The sequence below is a fragment of the Palaemon carinicauda genome, chromosome 21 (genome assembly GCF_036898095.1).
Source record: "Palaemon carinicauda isolate YSFRI2023 chromosome 21, ASM3689809v2, whole genome shotgun sequence".
Classification (NCBI taxonomy): Eukaryota; Metazoa; Arthropoda; class Malacostraca; order Decapoda; family Palaemonidae; genus Palaemon; species Palaemon carinicauda.
This window is the reverse complement of record NC_090745.1, coordinates 3,884,908-3,904,434: the sequence shown is the minus strand read 5'-3', so window position 1 is coordinate 3,904,434 and position 19,527 is coordinate 3,884,908. Positions and strand designations below refer to the sequence as shown.

The 19,527-nt window shown below is 37.6% G+C and overlaps 1 protein-coding gene across 2 annotated transcripts in view; it reads left to right on the top strand.

The window, feature by feature from the left end:
• The first annotated feature begins 8,685 nt into the window (after nucleotides 1-8,685).
• The window catches only part of LOC137615162 (E3 ubiquitin-protein ligase TM129), a 54,098-nt gene continuing 43,256 nt past the window's right edge, over nucleotides 8,686-19,527 (top strand). Inside the window, exons 1-2 of one of the 2 annotated variants that reach the window (XM_068344799.1) lie at nucleotides 8,686-8,726; nucleotides 18,620-18,827. In XM_068344799.1, coding sequence (XP_068200900.1) covers nucleotides 18,623-18,827 — 205 coding nt within the window. In that variant the 5' untranslated portion in view covers nucleotides 8,686-8,726; nucleotides 18,620-18,622. Of the gene's footprint in view, nucleotides 8,727-13,325; nucleotides 13,430-18,619; nucleotides 18,828-19,527 lie in introns of those variants that run through there. The other variant, XM_068344798.1, reaches the window with a different exon arrangement.

The window sequence follows — 19,527 nt, the reverse complement described above, 5'->3', positions numbered from 1 at the left end:
TATGTCCTACGGCATTCATGTCAGCTTCGGTTGACGTTGAATAGGAATCCTCGTCGTCGGGGATGGAGGCGTTGATGTAGGTCTTGAAGTGGCTGTCCATAAGGGCGTCGGCTTTGGTCATCAAGTCCTTTATGGGTAAACTATCGACATCGGGTATGGCAGCGCGTACAGGTTCGGTTAAACGGCGTATCCAAAGGGCACGAAGTAGGTTCACCTCACGAGGAGAGCCGTCTGCAGCAGGTTGAAGGCGAGCGATACTGGTCATTTCCCTGAGGGCAAGCGAAGCCTTTTGGTCCCCCAATGGTTGTTGCGAGAGCTGAAAAAGCTTTGCTATACGGGCGGCTGGCGACGGCGAGTACTGCTGCAGAAGGTATGTTTTGAGGGCGTCATACGCTATTGGGGTGTCTCCTTGTTCACAAAGCCAGTCGGATATTTCTGGGAAGGTGTCCTCGGGTATCGCCGCGAGAACATAATCCGCTTTGGTGGTTGAGCGAGTCATGCCCCTGATACGAAACTGGACTTTTGCGCGCTGAAACCAAGCAAACGCCTCTCCGCTGGCAAACGATGAAAGTTTGAATGGAGCGGCTGCAGCACCAACTGCCGTAGAGTCCACCATAGTACCAACGATGAAGGGGCGAGGGGGTGGGGGTGGAAGACGGTGGGAGCGAGTCGACTTCCGGGGTCACCAATGTGACGGGCCGAGAGAGGGTTGTGAACTCAAAGGCAGGATGCAATCAACTGAGTTGTTTATTAAGGAACACTCTCCTTTATATACAAAACCTCAAGGCAACAGGACATAACATATTCGAGAGACAGACAATGTTACAGAGCAAAACCGGAGACATGATCATTCAGGTTCTTTTTAGTGCGAGGGAAGAGCGCAGATACAAGCATAATATATACAAAATAATTATGTACAATTGTGTGACATACGGTTGGTACAACATCGTCATGGCCAATGTTTCGTCTAGTTTGACTCTTCTTAAGAAGACAGAAAAAAGGAAGATAACTTTCAATGCAGGGTCCCAACTTCTCAGAAGCAGTACAAGTTTGTCATTCAGTCTCCAAAGTGTCCAATCTCTCCAGCTAACAAGAGCCATATAGTTACACCTTCAGAAGATAGATCTTTTCTATACATGCTGTTCACTTCATACGTGCTGCTCATACATTGTTTATTTACTGTAACCTTCACTGCTGCCGTGTTCACCTTAGCCAAGCAATATCTCGTATTAGTCTCCTGGCTAGTACAGTGGTAAAACATACTCTTAGCATTTGCATGGCAGCAGATTTATCCCCGCCCGGTACTATGAGTTTAAGCTGTTTACTGGGGAGGATACTGCTTGTGGTTGGGCACCAAAGTTTAGGGTTGGGCTTGCCTGGCTGACGTTTTGGTGAGCATCTATCCCAATGATACTGGAACTGTAACCAGACACCTTTACCTTTAATAGCCCTATGGCAATAATTCAGAAAGCATGTAGGACAGTATTTAATATTTTCTTAAAGGCATTTATGCTTGATAAAAGTGACAGAAGCAACTTGGTTGCTTGAAGAAACTAGAAAAGTTGTCAAATTTAGTACTGTTTGTTATTCATATAATCTTTTTGATATTTTTTAGGTGTACATACATACATATACCAAGGCACTTCCCCTAATTTTGGGGGGGTAGTCAACATCAAATAAATGAAACAGAAAAGGGGACCTCTCCTCTCTACGTTCCTCCCAGCCTGACAAGGGACTCAACCGAGTTCGGCTGGTACTGCTAGGGCTGCCACAGCCCACCCTCCCCCGTTATCCACCACATATGAAGCTTCATAACGCTGAATCCCCTACTGTTGTTTTTAAGTGTAAATTGATAAAATATTCATGGTGGTAGTAATGTTCATTTCATTGATCCTTTTTCTTTTATCTAAAGTCTTCTTAGCCCTTAGATAGACACCAAAATCACTCTTATAGCCCACCTAAAGGTGATATTTTAATTTTCAGCAAATATGTTACTGAATCTTGAAAAGTTTATCATTTTACCTTTATTATGACCTTTACAGTCATTGGGGATGAAGCCATTGAATTCAATGGATTCTAAAACCTGTAAATAGACGCCTCTGACTTCAAAATTACTTTTAGCCATTGAATTCACCATTCTCAAAAAACCTCACATTTTGACACCGAACCAATTTTAGAAATACACCCAAGTTCCAAACCCAGAGTGGCAGTGGGCAGTCCTTCCTTTAAGATGTGTGCACTCCTGCTACTCCAAGGGAATGAGCTTATGATATCCAATGATTTTAAACCATCCAGTTTGGCTACAGGGACTTCCTCCCACCTAAGAAATGTTTTATTAAAAGACAAGGTTTTGTATCAACGTAGAAACAAGTCACAGATTTTTTGAGGTAATTTCTACTCTAATTATACAAACCCGAATTCTTCAAGTTATAGTTCCCGCCAAATCCATAAATGAAAGTCAAAGTGGCTACTCTGTGAGCTGACTGGAAGGCCGGGGCTTACCTACTACCCGCCAGCAACTACCAATACTGCGTTGAAAATTTTTACAGCCTAGTTCCAGCTTCACCAAAGTCATTCTCCTACTAAAGTACAGTACTTTGGTTTGTATAATGAAGAAAAATACTAATTACTTTGGAATTTTGTGATTTTCATTTCATAAATTTACTGTGTATGAGGCTAGCATTATTGCTAAATTAGGTCAAATCCATGATCAAGTAGGTGACAATAGAAATGTCAGGAACACAGGCGGAGACTGTGATGACCCTATCCGATGTTGCCTTTGCTGTTGGTTAGTATTTAATATCTCTTAAACCCGTCATTTTTTATTAATGAGTGGGAGTATCTTTGTTTCCCTTCTTCTTCACCAAAGGGATTAACTACTGCACTGTAATTGTTCAGTGGCTACTCTCCTCTTGTTAAGGGTAGAAGAGACTCATTAGCTATGGTAAGCAACTCTTCTAGGAGAAGGATACTCCAAAATCAAACCATTGTTCTCTAGTCTTGGGTAGTGCCATAGCCTCTGTACCATGGTCTTCCATTATCTTGGGTTAGAGTTCTCTTGCTTGAGGGTACACTCGGGCACACTATTCTATCTAATTTCTCTTCCTCTTATTTTGTTTAAGTTTTTATAGTTTATATAGGAGATACTTATTTTAATGTTATTCTTAAAATATTTATTTTTTCCTTCTTTCCTTTCCTCACTGGGCTATTTTCCCTGTTGGGGCCCCTGGGTTTATAGCATTCTGCATTTCTAACTAGGGTTCTAGCTTAGAAATTAATAATAATATTAATATTGCCCACACAAATGTGGATCCTTGTACATAATCAAGGGATTGAACACTTTTTTTTAAATTCTATAAGAATTTTTTCAGATTTTCATTCAAAGCGTTCGCTTCAGTCCAATAGTTTCCACAGCGTAAAATGCCTCTATAATCTTTTTCTATCTTCTATGTTTCATTAGGTTTCCACCATCTTGCTGTCCAATATCTATATCAAATACTTCCAATAGAGGTTTTGGCTATCTTGAGTCTCGTTGACATAGATATTTCCACTTTAGTCAAAGTAACTGCTCGCATTGATGATACAGGGGATCATTGTTAGGAAGGATATGTATTCAAAGTTTTTTGTGACTGTTGTGGGTGACCTCAGCTACCCTGAAAATTGTTTGGACCTTTTCAGGAGAACTCTGCTCAAGGGCTGAGAAATCCAGTCCTTGGGTTAGGAATCTCACCTTCAGGCCAGAAGCCTGTCATGAGAGGTTAAGGTAGGATGATTCCATGTTCACATACAGTTGTTCCAATCCTTACAGGTGGGTTAGCCTACGCCAGTGCCACTTTCTATTTTGATGCTATCCCGTATAGGTAGTTTATGGAGAGACCATTTAGGAAATCAACTTACCGGTACTTATCTAATGGTGGAGTATAATTTTTGTAAGCAACATAAGATACTTTCTTAACCCTTTTACCCCCAATGGATGTACTGGTACATTTCACAAAACTCATCCCTTTACCCCCAGGGACGTACTAGTACGTCCTTGCAAAAAACTGCTATTTACATTATTTTTGCCTATTTTTGATAACTTTATGAGAAACTTCAGTCATTTTCCAAAAGAATGAGACCAACCTGACCTCTCTATGACGAAAATTAAGGCTGTTAGAGCCATTTAAAAAATATATATATACTGCAAAATGTGCTTGAAAAAAAAAAATGCCTGGGGGTTGAGTGTTGGAATGTTTCAAATAGCTTGGGGGTAAAAGCGTTAATATTCTCGAACAGGTAAAACCTTTTTATCACAACCCCTGTCCCCTTTTATTGCGCCAACTTCAATGTGACACATTGCCTTTTTATAATAGCTACTGGAAGCTTCCAGAAGAAAATTAGCAATTTTTCACATCAGAATATCATACATTATGGTTTGGATATCTAGTCAAGGCAGATATTTCAAACCTTCTCCTTGGGGAAATGTTAAAGCTGTCACCCTATCATAGATACTTCAACATCCAAAAGGGAGTAGTATTCAGCAAAATAATTAGGACCTTTTAGAGGAAAACATTCTAGATAGTTATCCTCCGCAGGTTTATGCAATTAAAAACTCAATTCTACATTTTATTAATATTTTCTTCCTAAAGTTTTTTAGATTGTAACACTATTGGTTGTCTGCCTATGAGAGTTAAGAAATTTAGAAGCAGGCCTGGCCGGTATTTCAAAGCGTTTTGAATATGGCCATACTGAATTTAAAAGTGATAAAAAGCAGTTAACCATTCAAAAGAGCACAATCTTTTCAGACAGTATCGGACTGATAGGTTTTGTTTTCAATGTAAAGCCGGGTATTCCCAAAATTAAGAAATTTGCTTTCAATGCAGTTTTGAATAAGATATCCGTGAGAGAACAAATATCATGTATAAGCATAGGAAGTCCTAAGCAAGGGCTAATGGGGCCTGTTCATAGCCATGAAACAACATATGCCTATGGTGAAAAATATCAAAAAAAAATATTATCCCTCTAACTTATCTCAACACTATCCAAAGTGTAAGAGTTGGTAATCCCTTTGTTTAAATAATGCTTATCCAGAGTATATTGCTATTCCTTGAAAGAAATTGGAAAAGTTTGCCAAAAACAAAGTTAAAATGTTCTTCCTGACTTGTTGCAGTAGCTGCCCCAACATGTAGAGAAGTCATTAGCACATGGCTTAACTCTCCCCAGCCACCTCACAGGTAAACAATTAAATCCTTAAGTCAAAGTGTTCCACTAGACTATCTTATTTCCTATTTTTACTTTAACAATTTTTATTGAAATATTTTTTTGTACTTGAATCCGGTTGGGACTTGCATCTAACCCTTTTACCCCCAAAGGACGTACTGGTACGTTTCACAAAAGCCATCCCTTTACCCCCATGGACGTACCGGTACATCCTTACAAAAAAATGCTATAAAAATTTTTTTTTCATATTTTTGATAAGTTTTTGAGAAAATTCAGGCATTTTCCAAGAGAATGAGACCAACCTGACCTCTCTATGACAAAAATTAAGGCTTTTAGAACAATTTAAAAACAAATATACTGCAAAATGTGTTGGGAAAAAAAATAGTCCCCTGCGGGTTAAGGGTTGGAAATTTCCAAATAGCCTGGGGGTAAAAGGGTTAACCACATTAATTTCTGGAAAATGTAAGGTGATAAGCTGTTATAAGGTAAGATTCATCACTCAATTTTTGTTTAGCCAGGGAGATGAGCGCCATCTTGGTTTGTTGCTCAGAGCCAGCTCAAGCGTAACTCCGATACTAGCCTTGGTTCAAGTTATTGCTTAAGGAAACTAAGGTTTTTTTTTTTAAATATTCAAGATTTATCGACAGACTGAATAATGTTAAGATTGTATATTTTATGAAGTGAAATAACAGCAAAGACTGTAGGATTTACTTTGAAAGTACTCTCATTGGACTTGAGTTTTATATTCTGTTAATGCATACAATAGTGAAGTCTTTTGGTTTGCCAATGTTAACTTTCAATCGTTTTGCCTTACTGTAAAACTTGGTGCAATATTACATTAGTGATTAATATTAGGTAGGTTTTATATTACTGTATTTGTCAAAAGGCAAATTTTACTATGAAGAATAATAAAGTAGCCTTATCAGTTAATTCACCAGCCACCCGATGAGATACTACCACGAGAGAGTTATGGGGTCTTTTGACTGGCCAGACAGTAGTACATTGGATCCTTCTCTCTGGTTACGATTCATTTTCCCTTTGCCTAACACATAAACCGAATAGTCTGGCCTATTCTTTACACATCCTCTTCTGTCCTCATACACCTGACAACACAGATTACCAAACAATTCTTTTTACAGCACTGTAATTGTTCAGTGGCCATTTTTCTCTTTGTTAGGGTAGAAGAGACTCTTTAGCTATGGTAAGCAGCTCTTTTAGGACACTCCAAAATCAAACCATTGTTTTCTAATCTTGAATACTGCCATAGCCTCTGTACCATGGTCTTCCACTGTCTTGGTATAGAGTTCTCTTGCTTGAGGGTACACTCGGGCACACTATTCTATCTTATTTCTCTTCCTATTATTTTGCTAAAGTTTTTATAGTTTATATAGGTGATATTTATTTTAATCTTGTTCTTAAAATATTTTGTTTCTTGGTTTCCTTTCCTCACTGAGCTATTTTCCCTGTTGGAGCCCCTGGGCTTATAGCATCCTGCTTTTCCAATTAGGGTTGTAGCTTAGCAAGTAATAATAATAATAATAACATGCACTCCTGCTACAACCTTCCACTTCCTCACACCCTCCTTCCTGACTTATAGTAGATCCCATTTACTGTATCTGAATTGTTCCACCTGTTTTATAACCGACCCTCTACTTTCTTGTTCGGCTATCCTGTCACTACCTTCCTGGATGCTCACCATAACCTCAGTCTTGTCCAGATTCACACTCTCTCTCTCTCTCTCTCTCTCTCTCTCTCTCTCTCTCTCTCTCTCTCTCTCTCTCTCTCTCTCTGTATGCCTTCCTCATTTTCAGCAGTAATCACCAAATTATTATTATTATTATTACTTACTAAGCTACAACCCTAGTTGGAAAAGCAGAATGCTATAAGCCCAGGAGCTCCAACAGGGAAAATAGCAAGACTAGCATAATTAAAAGCTGGCTTAATGCAGACCCGTGGTGAAGATGTGATTGGGGAAACAGTGTGTGATTGCATGAGTGTGAAAATGACATGGAATCGAACTAGCTAAAATTTTGATACTGATTGTAGTGTCAATTTGATGTTTGGATTTCCTTAAGTGTTGTCAGGAATTGGACCAAATGAATCTAGTACAGTGATCATGTGTTTGCCTAGCATTTGCATGGCAACAGATCGATCCTGGGACCATGAGTTTTAAGCTGTTTACTGGGAAGGTCACGGCTGTGGTTGGCCACCACAGTGGGGGTTTAGGCTTGCTTGGCTGACATTCTGGTGAGTATCTAAAGTTTCCCAATGAATGTGGTGTTTAATTGTATATACGTGATGCATTGAGTAAAGTTATGTACCAAATTAGATTATCTTGCGATCATTATACAATTCTGACAATTCTTTTGCTGCAAATCGCTATTTTGTATGTTTCCCCACCCAAAAACCTGTTCATCCATTGGATTCTCAATAAACGGATTTTGACGTAGGAAAAATCTATTTTTGGGTGAAGTAGCCTTGTCGTTGTGATGGAAGGTCCTTCTGGCAGCTTCCTACTGTATAATATTTCTGCGAGTGATATTACAAGAGAATTACCGTCAGGTGTCACGGTGTTCTAACCCCCGGAACGACTATCCTAAGATATCGTGTATAATCAGGGAAGTATCCGTAGATAACCTTAGATATCTGCACCCCTAAGGGCTCGGCCAGACCAAGCACGGCTAGCAGCAAGAGGTTATGGCGGCAAATTGAAACCTTAGGTATCTTATGCAGGTGGCCAGATACGAGGCGCGGGCTTTCCGCGCCTCGTATCTGGCCACCTGCATAAGATACCCAAGGTTTCCATTGACGAGGCGCGGGCTTCCCGCGCCTCGTATCTGGCCACCTGCATAAGATACCTAAGGTTTCCATTTGCCGCCATAACCTCTTGCCGCTAACCTCGCCGCTAGCTGCGCTTGGTCTGGCCGAGCCCTGACAGACTTGACCCAGTCTAGGAATCTAAGGAGAAGGATAGGTGAGGAGCCGTTACATATCCTCTCCCTTCATGGTGCTGTTCGTTGTTAAGGTTAGGAAAACTAATGAACGGGTAGTTTGCCTGATTATCCATAGTCATAAATTGATAAAAATGAGGTAAGAAATGGTTATGTATTTGGCTATAAAATAAAGTCTAAATTTGCCATTGATATTTATCTTGAAATGAGAGGAAAACTCAAATAATCATTGTCCGAAGTTTATATAACACAAGAAAACGAGTAGGAAAAGTATATGGCTAGAAATCCAAGTATATTACTTTTTTTTTTTTTTTTTTTTTTTTTTTGCTAAATGTATAATTCTTGTGGTCAGGATAAGCATAATATTTCGTAAATATATTATATTTAACCATGAAATACTCAATTGTCTCTAGTTTCAATTTATTCCTTGAGTGAAATCCAAGGATTCTGTAATGTTTGTTTACGTCTTGGATCCAAACGACCGAACGAACAATCCAATCTTTGTCTGATTGTTAAAGTGTTCTGTGTAGTGTAGTCTCCCTCCATCAGGAATTCAGCTAGACGCCAAAAATATAAGTATCCAACCGTGTTTCATTGTGGTATATAATTATTAAAAGCTATACTGTACTCTCTCTCTCTCTCTCTCTCTCTCTCTCTCTCTCTCTCTCTCTCTCTCTCTCTCTCTCTCTCTCTCTCTCTCTCCGGCACTAAAGAAAGGGAGAACTCTAGAAATAAGAGGTGGTAAACTTCGGTAAGTAATATTGATATTATTATTATTATCTACTACTACTACTACTACTACTACTACTACTGGCTAAGTTACAATCCTAGTTGGAAAAAATGATGCTATAAGCCCAAGGTCTCCAACAGAGAAAAAAAAGCACAGTGAGGAAAGGGAAACTAGGAAATAGATGAACTACTAGAGAAGTCATAACACAAAGTAAAATATTTTAAAATCGTTAACAACATTAAATCAGATCTACCATATATATAAACTATAAGGGACTTCGTAGTTCACGTTTATTCGAATAAACACAGAGCAATGTGTTTTAAATATCAATAAGTAATCCTTAGGGGAACAGTTGGATTTCTCTACAATTGTGTGTATATCATTAAGGCCTATCAATAAAAATATATTTGGCCCTCTGTTACACATGAAAGAACAACTTGAGATGTTTTTGACTGACTGTGTTTTGTTGCCTGTGACTGCCAGAGAACATGTGGAAATACTTGCAATGGTTGTTTGAGGGTAAATTTACGTATGCCGTGCCTATTACTTACTTCGATGGCTGCTTTTCCGGTCCCATACAGCAGGGGAACTCTACAGGACCTCCACTGTCGTTTTACCTTGTTCGTTCACAGTATTTATCTTTTCAAGTCACATATTGTTCATTTACTGTTAAATCGTCACTATCAAAAGACTCATGAAATAAGAAAGTTTTCAGTTTCCTCTTGAAAGCCTTAATGTCTTCAATCATTCGAATGTTTCGTGGGAGCTTATTATATAGTCTCGGGGCCGCATATTTAAATGCTCTGGAGCCAAAATAGACATAAATCTAGGTTCCAACAGTTTGAAGCCATTTAAGTGATTTTGCCAGTGAATGTGTGTGTGCGTGTGCAAGCTTGCTATAATTTTAAGTGGTAGTACTGGTTTCTCTGTTTGGGAGTTTGAGCAGATGTTAAGAGAATAGGTGGGTGTGGTTTATGTCGAGCACGTGTATTCAACTCTGTATATGACAAATGCGAACGGTTTGGCAGTAAGAACTGTGACAGTGTCGACTGGAGTTTTGCGAATAATGAATGCAGTAAGTCTGATATTGATTGGGATTTATTAGTAAAACAGATTGTGGTCGTATAATGCTACGGTGCATAGGAGTACATTGCTGTCTCCTTGTAAGTTTTCATTAAATTTTGAAAAGGTAATAAGACCGAGGTTGGGTGTGTGAGAATGATGATGACGCACAGAAGGTGATTGGAAAGTTTAAAAGCTACAATGTTGAAGGAGTGTAGAGATGATGTCGAAAACGGAGAATCAATGTTAAAAAAAAAAAAAAAGTGATAAATTCTAAGGTCCGTATGATCCTATCATGCTTTGGATGCTGGTTCCAGTTAGTTAAGTTTTATGTAGGTGGTAATATAGAAGAAATTAGGGCACACCACAACCAGTTTAAAGGTCGTTCATAATTGCTAGAGGTAAGGAACAGGACAATGCCTAACAGACATTAGATCAGCGTCCATGACCCCCTCTCCATATCAAGCTAGGACCAGGGAGGGCCAGGCAATGGCCTCATCTCTAGCTCACATTAATGGTAAAATTACAAACTACTGGAAACGCCAACTTGTAGCCTACGTGGCTTAAACCCCAGTCCAACATATTGCAAGGCAGGGACGTTTCCAATAAGCTACCACAAATGTGGAACGAAGTGGCAGGATATATTCATGAGATTGTGATGAATAAATTATTGAAATTTAATATGTATGGAGTATGAACTTATGTGGGAGGGTAGAAAGAGAAGATAACCAGTTGGTGGATACGATGGAATAACTGCTGAGATGATATTGGCCGAAAATGGACTCCCAGAATACTTATAAGATTATTTTGTAGAATGTGGCGTGAAGAGGCAAAACTGAGCATGGAAGAAAGATAACCTTTAATGAAATAAATTTAAGGGTAAAACCGGAAAAATTTATAGGCATAGGTGGGAATCAAAATAGGTTTGACAAGTATGAAAGGTGAACATTATCACAGATAGTGAAAGGTGGTTGGGTGTGGATAATACTTTTAGTGTATGTGGTTTTACGTTAAGTTAGCTAGCGCAAGAATGGGAAATAGTAAGAATGAATAATGATTCTCTTGCAAAGGCAGAATTCCTTACGAAAATTAGATTTTGTGACATGATAATAACGATGTGGATGAGAGAATACTTAATGAATTAGTTGATAAGAGTATAGATGCAAATCGTAATAACACAATGAACGGTATTATTATTATTATTATTATTATTATTATTATTATTATTATTATTATTACTTGCTAAGCTACAACCCTAGTTAGAAAAGCAGGATGCTATAAGCCCAGGGTCTCCAACAGGGAAAATAGCCCATTTAGGAAAGGAAACGAGGAAAAATTAAATATTCTAAGGGCAGCAAGGAAAAGGTAGATGAAAGAGTATATGGATGTCCAGTTACTCAAAGAAAAGGTTATATTATATTTTTTATTCATGCTATTTACTATGTCACTATACTAGATAGCTACGAATGTCTCTATTACTTTCTAGTTTAATCCCTGAATATGTTCAATGTTCTACTACTTTTATTTCCTTCTGCAATTTGGCATATCATTCATGTTATATTATAGTAATATTGTTCTCTTATTTTATTTCTAACCAAGATGGGTTTGATATATATTGCGATATAAATAGATTGCAATATTTCCAACAAAGTAATGTAGGGTAAGTTCTGGAAGAACTGTACTTTTGGATGTACCGTACAAAAGCTCTCAAGACCGCATATATTATTTTAAACTAGTTACCGTTTAAAGAGTTAAAAAGAAAACGGAGTTACACAGCTTTAGAGAACGGGAACCAACAGCTCATGAATGAAGAGAGTTTTTCGGTTGTTCTACGGGCCAACCAAGGGAAAGGCCCGTGCCAACAACAAGTGTTGGCTTTAATACCCCAACAACAACAACGGTTGTTCTCATTCCTGATGTAATATTTTGTCTCTAAGTTATGGTTTGTGGTGCTTATGAATATGCTAGGAGTGTGAAGGTTAGGTATTGTACACATAAATATGACTATATGTGATGATATGACGAGGTTTTGGTGATTTAGTAAAGTTTGACTTATATTTCAATGAGTGTCTGTGGATGTTCCGTACTATTGCTTGGTTTTTAAGTGTACGGAATCTCCACATGTAAACAAAAATATTTATGCTGTTTGTGTTGAACTCTTCTTTCATATATCAAGTAAGCAGGTTTCAAGCATGATTTTGTATGGTAGGCTGATCCTACATTATGTATTTCTATTGTACCAGAACATTAAGGTGTAAATAAAGTTTCATATATTACATGATAGCCAATATTAGCTCTGTCATCCTGGAAACTTTAAAAAGTACTTATTTTTGTTTGTTTTAAGCCTTTTAAGCTTTTTAAGGAAAGGCAGATAATGTAACACCACATTTTTCTCAACTTTTTGCGTAATAAAGCAAGATGATTAAATCGCTTTCTTTATTTCAACATAGTTATACATTTATGTTGCAAATCATTTAAAATCAACATTGGGGTCTATTTTAATTGAAACTGGTGGCAAATTACAAATTTCTTCATTTTTTTTTATTTTTAACAAATGTTTTGTCCACTGGTATGGACTATCCTTACACTTCGAGATTTTTTTTTTCGTTTTTAGCTTCGTTTCACCAACTTATATTGTGATTAAAAAACTGTGCTTCAGAGAAAATATGGTATAATGATTTTACTTTATAGTGATAACTTCAAATTTCAGTTAATTCACTAAAGAAAAAAAATTAATTTTTGAAAAATAAAACTACAATTCGTCCAGAACCCACCCTACAATCATTTTAATATATTTTTCCAATTGTAAGATTTAATTGAATGTTGTCATAAAGTATAAAAATTGTATTATTAAGCTTAAGTATTATTTTGAATTATATTTCTCTCATATGGTAATCCAGATAGTTTGAGCTATTCTATTGCGATGTAAATAAATTGCAATATTGCCAAAAAAGTAATGTACAACTATTTTAATATATTTTTCCAACAGTAAGATGTAATTATATATTATTATAAAGTATGAAAATATTATTATTTAAATTAAATAATATTTTTAATTATATATCTGTCATATGGTCAAATAGTTTATAATGAACGTTTTTCCTTAAACGTTCGCTTTGGCAACATTGTTTACAACAGGGTTGCCATTCGTACGATAATTATAGTACGTGTACGATTATTTTGGGTCCGGTACGATGTATGATACATACCTAAGGTATAAACAATGTAGGTGTGTGTGGGTTTAATTAAACAATTATACTAAAATCTTTTGAAATAAGTCAATCATAAACTCCTTAATAATTATATTGAAACTGTGTACGATAATTTTGGTTGAAAAACGACAATTTTAAGGCTCATGTACGATAATCCAGTCGAAATAATCTGGCAACTCTGTTGACAAGAACTTTAGTCACAGTTCAATGTGAGTCGGTGATAAGACTTCGACATGTTTTTTTGTTAGTATTCGACGTTGGATTAAATTGCAAAGGTAAATTATCCTACGGTACTTCTCATTCTTAATTAATTTATGAATTAAATGGGGGAATAAAGTTTGAGTAGCTGTTAATAGTCTATGGTAGCCTAAGCAGTGACGTGGCTAGTCGAAACTTAAAAAAAACACACACACTTTTAACCCATTTAATTATGTCTACCATAACCATATATATTCATGCAATTATCTAGTGTTTAACTAATTTCTGACCACTATACTTCAATTTTATGGTTCATTTATTTGGATAGAAACTCCTAGTCAATTTTTGTTAATGAGGCGTATTTGCACTGACTCGCAGCGGTGCCCTTTTAACTCGGAAAAGTTTCCTGCTGTCCGATTGGTTAGAATAATCTTGTCCAACCAATCAGCGAGCAGGAAACTTTTACATATCGTATATTTACCCACAATTATGGGAAATCCTATTGGGTAACTACAGCTTTAGGGCCGGGAAATAAAAGAAATCAATTGCTTTGCACCAATAATGGTCATTAATTCTATATATGATGAATGCTTGTTTGGATAATGTTAAGAACTTTAATACATGTCTAACGTTTAAGAAAAAAAAACTGTAGGTTTGTAGATCGGTGGACACAAGTCTGCTCCAAGCGAAGGTCAAAGTAATTTTACTAAAGACAACCAACCAATGTGTTCTAAGCAAAGGTAACCCCTATCCTACCTTCCCTGTGTTGGCGTATCATTGCGAGTAGATATGTGTCCCCCCCTCCCTTTGAACGGATTCATGTCTCCCCTTGGACCGGATTCGTGTGTCTCTTTTGAACGGATTCGTGACCCCGCTTTGTGCGTCCGCCATGCTACAAACTACCCCCGAACAGTTTTGGTCACCACCTACTGGGAAACCAGTGTTTTGGGTGAGGAAACAAGACATAGAATGCAAAAAAAATGTTTCAATACAGGTTGGGTTCATGCCCTACCTGTGACCCCCAAACTACCTTTGCTAGGATTATATCGCGGGTGGGTCCGCCATACTACGAACGACCCAGAATATTCATGGTTAGCAGTCGGAAACCGGTTTATGGATAGGGAAACTAGAAAAAGTGTATGACGAGGAAAAATCTAGAATGCAGGAAAAATGTCATAAAATAATGACACCCATCTAACTTGGGGGTTCCTCCTCTCTACTTACAAAGAGGGAGCAAAGACCTTCCCATCCTTAGTATAACCAATGACGACGTCACGTAGCATGAATATAACATGTAATTTACCCTTACCCTGAATATTTTTGTAATTAGAGGGTTGTATGTATGATGATGGCCATCCCATAACTCCCCAATTGCTAACAATACGGTAGGCTAAGGGGGAGGCAGAGGGGCATTGTCCCCCTTTTCAGCGAGTAGACAAGGTTATGTCTTATAGGTTAGGTTCGGTGGTGGTCCATGCATGCAGGTCCTGCCCGTCATTATACGAAGGTTCCTAAGTATTATTATTATTGATTATTATTATTATTATTAAATGCTAAGCTTCAACCCTAGTTGGAAAAGCAGGATGCTATAAGCCCGGGGGCCCCAGCAGGGAAAATAGCCCAGTGAGGAAAGGAAATAAGGGAAAATAAAATATTTTAAGAATAGTAACTATATTGAAATAAATATTTCCTATTTAAACTATAAAAACTTCAACAAAATAAGAGGAAGAGAAACTAGATAGAAAAGTGTGCCCGAGTGTACCGTCAAGCAAGAGAACTCTAACCCAAGACAGTGTAAGACCATGGTACAGAGGCTAAGGCACTACTCAAGAATAGAGAACAATGGTTTGATTTTGGAGTGTCCTTCTCCTAGAAGAGCTGCTTACCATAGCTAAAGAGTCTCTTCTACCCTTACCAAAAGGAAAGTAGCCACTGAACAATTACAGTGTAGTAGTTAACCCCTTGGGTGAAGAAGAATTGTTTGGCAATCTCAGTGTTGTCAGGTGTATGAGGAGAGAGGAGAATCTGTAAAGAATAGGCCAGACTATTCGGTATCTGTGTAGGCAAAGGGAAAGAACCGTAACCAGAGAGAAGGATCCTATGTTGTACTGTCTGGCCAGTCAAAGGACCCCCATAAATCTCTAGCGGTAGTATTTCAACGGGCGGTTGGTGCCCAGGCCAACCTACTACCTATGCTAACAATACAACAGTCCAAGGGGGGCACAGAGGGGCATTAGTGCCCCCCCCCCTTTTTTTTAGGTAAGTAGAGAAGGTCAGGGCTTGTAGGTTAGGTTAGGTGGTGGTCCATGCATGCAGGAGGTCCTGTCCATCATTATACAAAGGTTTCTAAATAGATTTATTATGGTGATTACACACGACAGCTGCTTAGTAAATTGCATGTCTTATGATCATTATAAATTATCTAGAGAGATTTAACTCCCCAGCACCACTTACTCTTTACATGTCAGCCATCCACTAACTGAAGAGCATATCTTTAAAAAAAGAGGTGGGGCTGACCTATAAAACCATCCAGGAACCTCGCCACAAAAAAAATTTGTAATAAGTCACTGTTGCATTCCCAGACATGAACAAACGACTTGAAACCCTGCAATGCAGTCCATCTTTTTATCGCTTTACTCATAATTTGACATAAATACTACCATTTAATTCCAAATGAGCCATGCTGAAATGACCAGCACATAACTATTTCTCATTGTTGTTGAAAAATTAAATTAATACTGTCACCATTCCCAAGAACAAGTAAACATTGAAACCTTGCATCTTTTAATATAATCCAACCTTTGAAGAAATTTTTTTAATCATCCTCCTTTTCCTCAGCCTACACTGACCAAGGACACTGTCTTTAGCCATCATACGTCATACTTTACTTTAAAGGCTGCTTATCTGGTCCTGTACAGCAGGGGAACCCTACTCTCTACAGGGCCTCCACGGTCGTTTTATGATGTTCATTGGGGAGCATTTAATATTTCACATTGCGTATTGTTTGCTTACTGTTTGATCATCACTATCAAAACATTTGCATGAATAAGAAAGTCTTCAGTTTCCTCCTGAAAGCCTTAATATCTTCAATTATTCAGATGTCTCGTGGGAGCCTATTGTATAGTCTTGGGGCTGCATATTTAAAGGCTCTAGAGTCTACAGTAGACATGTATCTAGGTTCTAATAATCTTGGTATCTGTGACCATTAAGCTTCAACAAATTTTATTTACTTGCAACCTTACTGTGACACTTGTATTTCTCGTAGGGTTTACGATAGGTTATAGGCTGAATATGCTATGATTTGACTATGAACATTTGCTATCATGAAAGAAGTTATTCTCAATAAGACTTTATTATTGACTAGGGCTGTTATACGGTTCAACACAACAAATGCCATATAAATTGCATACAGAAATAAAATATCTAGATTATGATCTCTGGTATAACTGAACAAGAATTTGCCGGATCTAGTTATGCATGTAGGATATATCTAAAATAAATTAACTTTTTAATTAATTAAGTTTAACTATTACCGTCACAATAGTAATGATATTGATAAAAGTTCACATCTCTGTACAGTACTACTGTATATTAAATGAATGTGCAGTAACTACTTTACCACTGTGCAATAGGAATAGTCAAGACGTGATGCAGAGCTCGGCTTTGTAGTCAGGATATTAACATGGAATTCAATACCATTGTCCCCCAAGAATGAGAGAAATACCAATGGCACATAGAAATTTCTACATGTTGCTCTAATGGCGAGTAGCCTAAAAAGTTAGTAAGTTCTAACATAGGGTATTATTACCTTTGGAATCTGGGTAGTAGTATTACGTATTTGTCCCAAATTCATTAACAGAATATTTTCCTGGTTGCCTTTGGTCTTTTAAACTTTTCTTAACTGTTACTGTATTGCAAAGGCGAACCAATGATATTCATCTGTTCTTATACGTATACAAACCCTTGTCTTTTATTAGGAGTATACTTTCAGCATAGCTTGGATTCTATGTTAGAATTGATAATGGGGTGTCTGTTATTACTAGCACGTGGCAGGGATACCTCGCCTAATAACTAGCACACTGAACAGCCACTTTTTCATTCGCTGGATGATATAAAAGTGCATTACAATGCAGCCATGGGTAGGCACTCGAGGGACACTTTTGCGTGCTGCATGGTGCCATGCTCTCCCGTTTGCTTTCAAGAGGCTAAGGCACTTTGTGCTCTTTAGTCTTGGAAAGCATGAGGTGCTGAGGCAGTTCAGTTATCGAAGGACACTAGCTAACATGCATTCATCCTGTTATCCTCTTGGATCGCCCTGTTACGTTTGCGGATTGGCTAGCATATGTCTACGGAGATTCGTTGAAGGATGTAGAGGGAATCATTGATCCTACAACACCAGACGTTAGTATGTTACCTGTGTAGAGAGAGATCCTTAAGACTTGCGTTACGATTACTTAGGTCATTACACTCATTCATTTGTTGGGTACGAGACTTCTTTCGTTGTTTGAGAGGTTAGTTCTTCACAGGTGGTTTCTCAGCGATCACTCCAGTAGTTCCTGAAACATTATTTAGACAAGAACGAGTGTTCCCCTTTCCTTCTGGTTTGTTGTAGCAGGAGTACAGAACAATCTACATTGGTAGCAGCATGACGAGGCCAACGTGGAAACTCTGTCCTTCGGGGAATTTGCCGTCCACAGATGAATCAGGGGATGGATGGGGTGCCCAATTGATTATCCTTCCATCTCGATATGATCCTAGGAAGAAAGGCTCCTGCTTTAAATCATACCTGTATAGCAGTCTATATGACTACTTTGTATTCTATTGGTGGAAGATCATTTAATATCAAGAAATAATGCAGAATGCAGAAAACGGAAATTCTAATGGAAATATACTTGTTAGGTTTTTTGTAAGCTACAGAAATCGTAAGAAGTTAAATTTCTCAGAGAGGTAAAGTTAAAAAAATTTGTTGGAATTAATTACCGAGTTGTTATAAATGTGGAATTTGTGTTGCTTTTTGAGCTCTTGACCAGTGATTATAAATAAACTGCAATTTTCAATAAAAGAGGGCATGATACTTTAATCATGGGGACAATGGGTTGCTGCAAAGTTATAAGTTTCTGGAACGAAAGCAGTACTGCACCCAAGCATAATTGAACCCATAAGTAAATATAAGATTTTAGTTATGATGAAAATTATCCTCATTTTGCTCTTTTACATAACTTTTTTTGTTAAAGTTTAAGTTGCTTAGATATGTTTTTTTATTCCAGATAATGTTAATGGAATTTTGGTGTTATTCACTGCTATATTGGTTGCTCGCACTACTGGTGATCTTCCCGCCCGATGAAGTCGTTTCTGCGGGACTGACGGTGGAGGGACTTTTAGGATCATGGCTCGGAAGCCAAACATTCGGTTTCATTCATTATCACATACGAAGAACTGCCGCAACTCTAGTCATTCATACCTTCCTAATACCAGGTTTGTTACTGTTACTGTTTTACATTCTTTATTACGTGCAGGCAGTACTTTTAATGTTATGAATTTACAATATTTAAACTAAAAGTGGGGGCAGTAGTAACGGGGGATTTTGAGGAGGGAGAAGTCTAATTGGAAAGAAACCTCTGGTAGTGGTATCACTCGCCCCAGTTTTAATACCGATACCCTATAGGGGTGAGGAAGCTGGGTATATTCCTGGCATTCCATGCAACTTTTTTCTCTGGTATATTTAGCAGTATTTATACCTTTGAAATGGTGCTTTAAGGAGCATTTCACGGAGTGACACAGGTTCCTCGCCCAGAAATAGATTTTTCCTTCGTCAAAATCCCTTTTATAGAAGATTGTCACAACAGAGTAGTGTCAGTTTTAAAGCTTGTCTTCTTAGTACTGAAGTTGTAGTGTGTGATCTGTTTTGAGTAAATTAAGACATTCTATTCTAGTTTAATGATAACTGTTAGTTATGCTAATAAATGTGATGAATTTGTTCCCTTTCAAATTAAAAGGAAAATTATAATTTGAAAGTACTGTACAATAATATTAAATATCACTAGCTGCAAAGAAATATTTAAGAAACATGTAATGTAAGTCTCAATATTTTAAATCAGTTGTTGTACACTGACGAGAGCTAGTTTTTAAGGTCTTTCTTCACAGTGCATTAAAGTATTTCAGTAGGTTTTTTAGC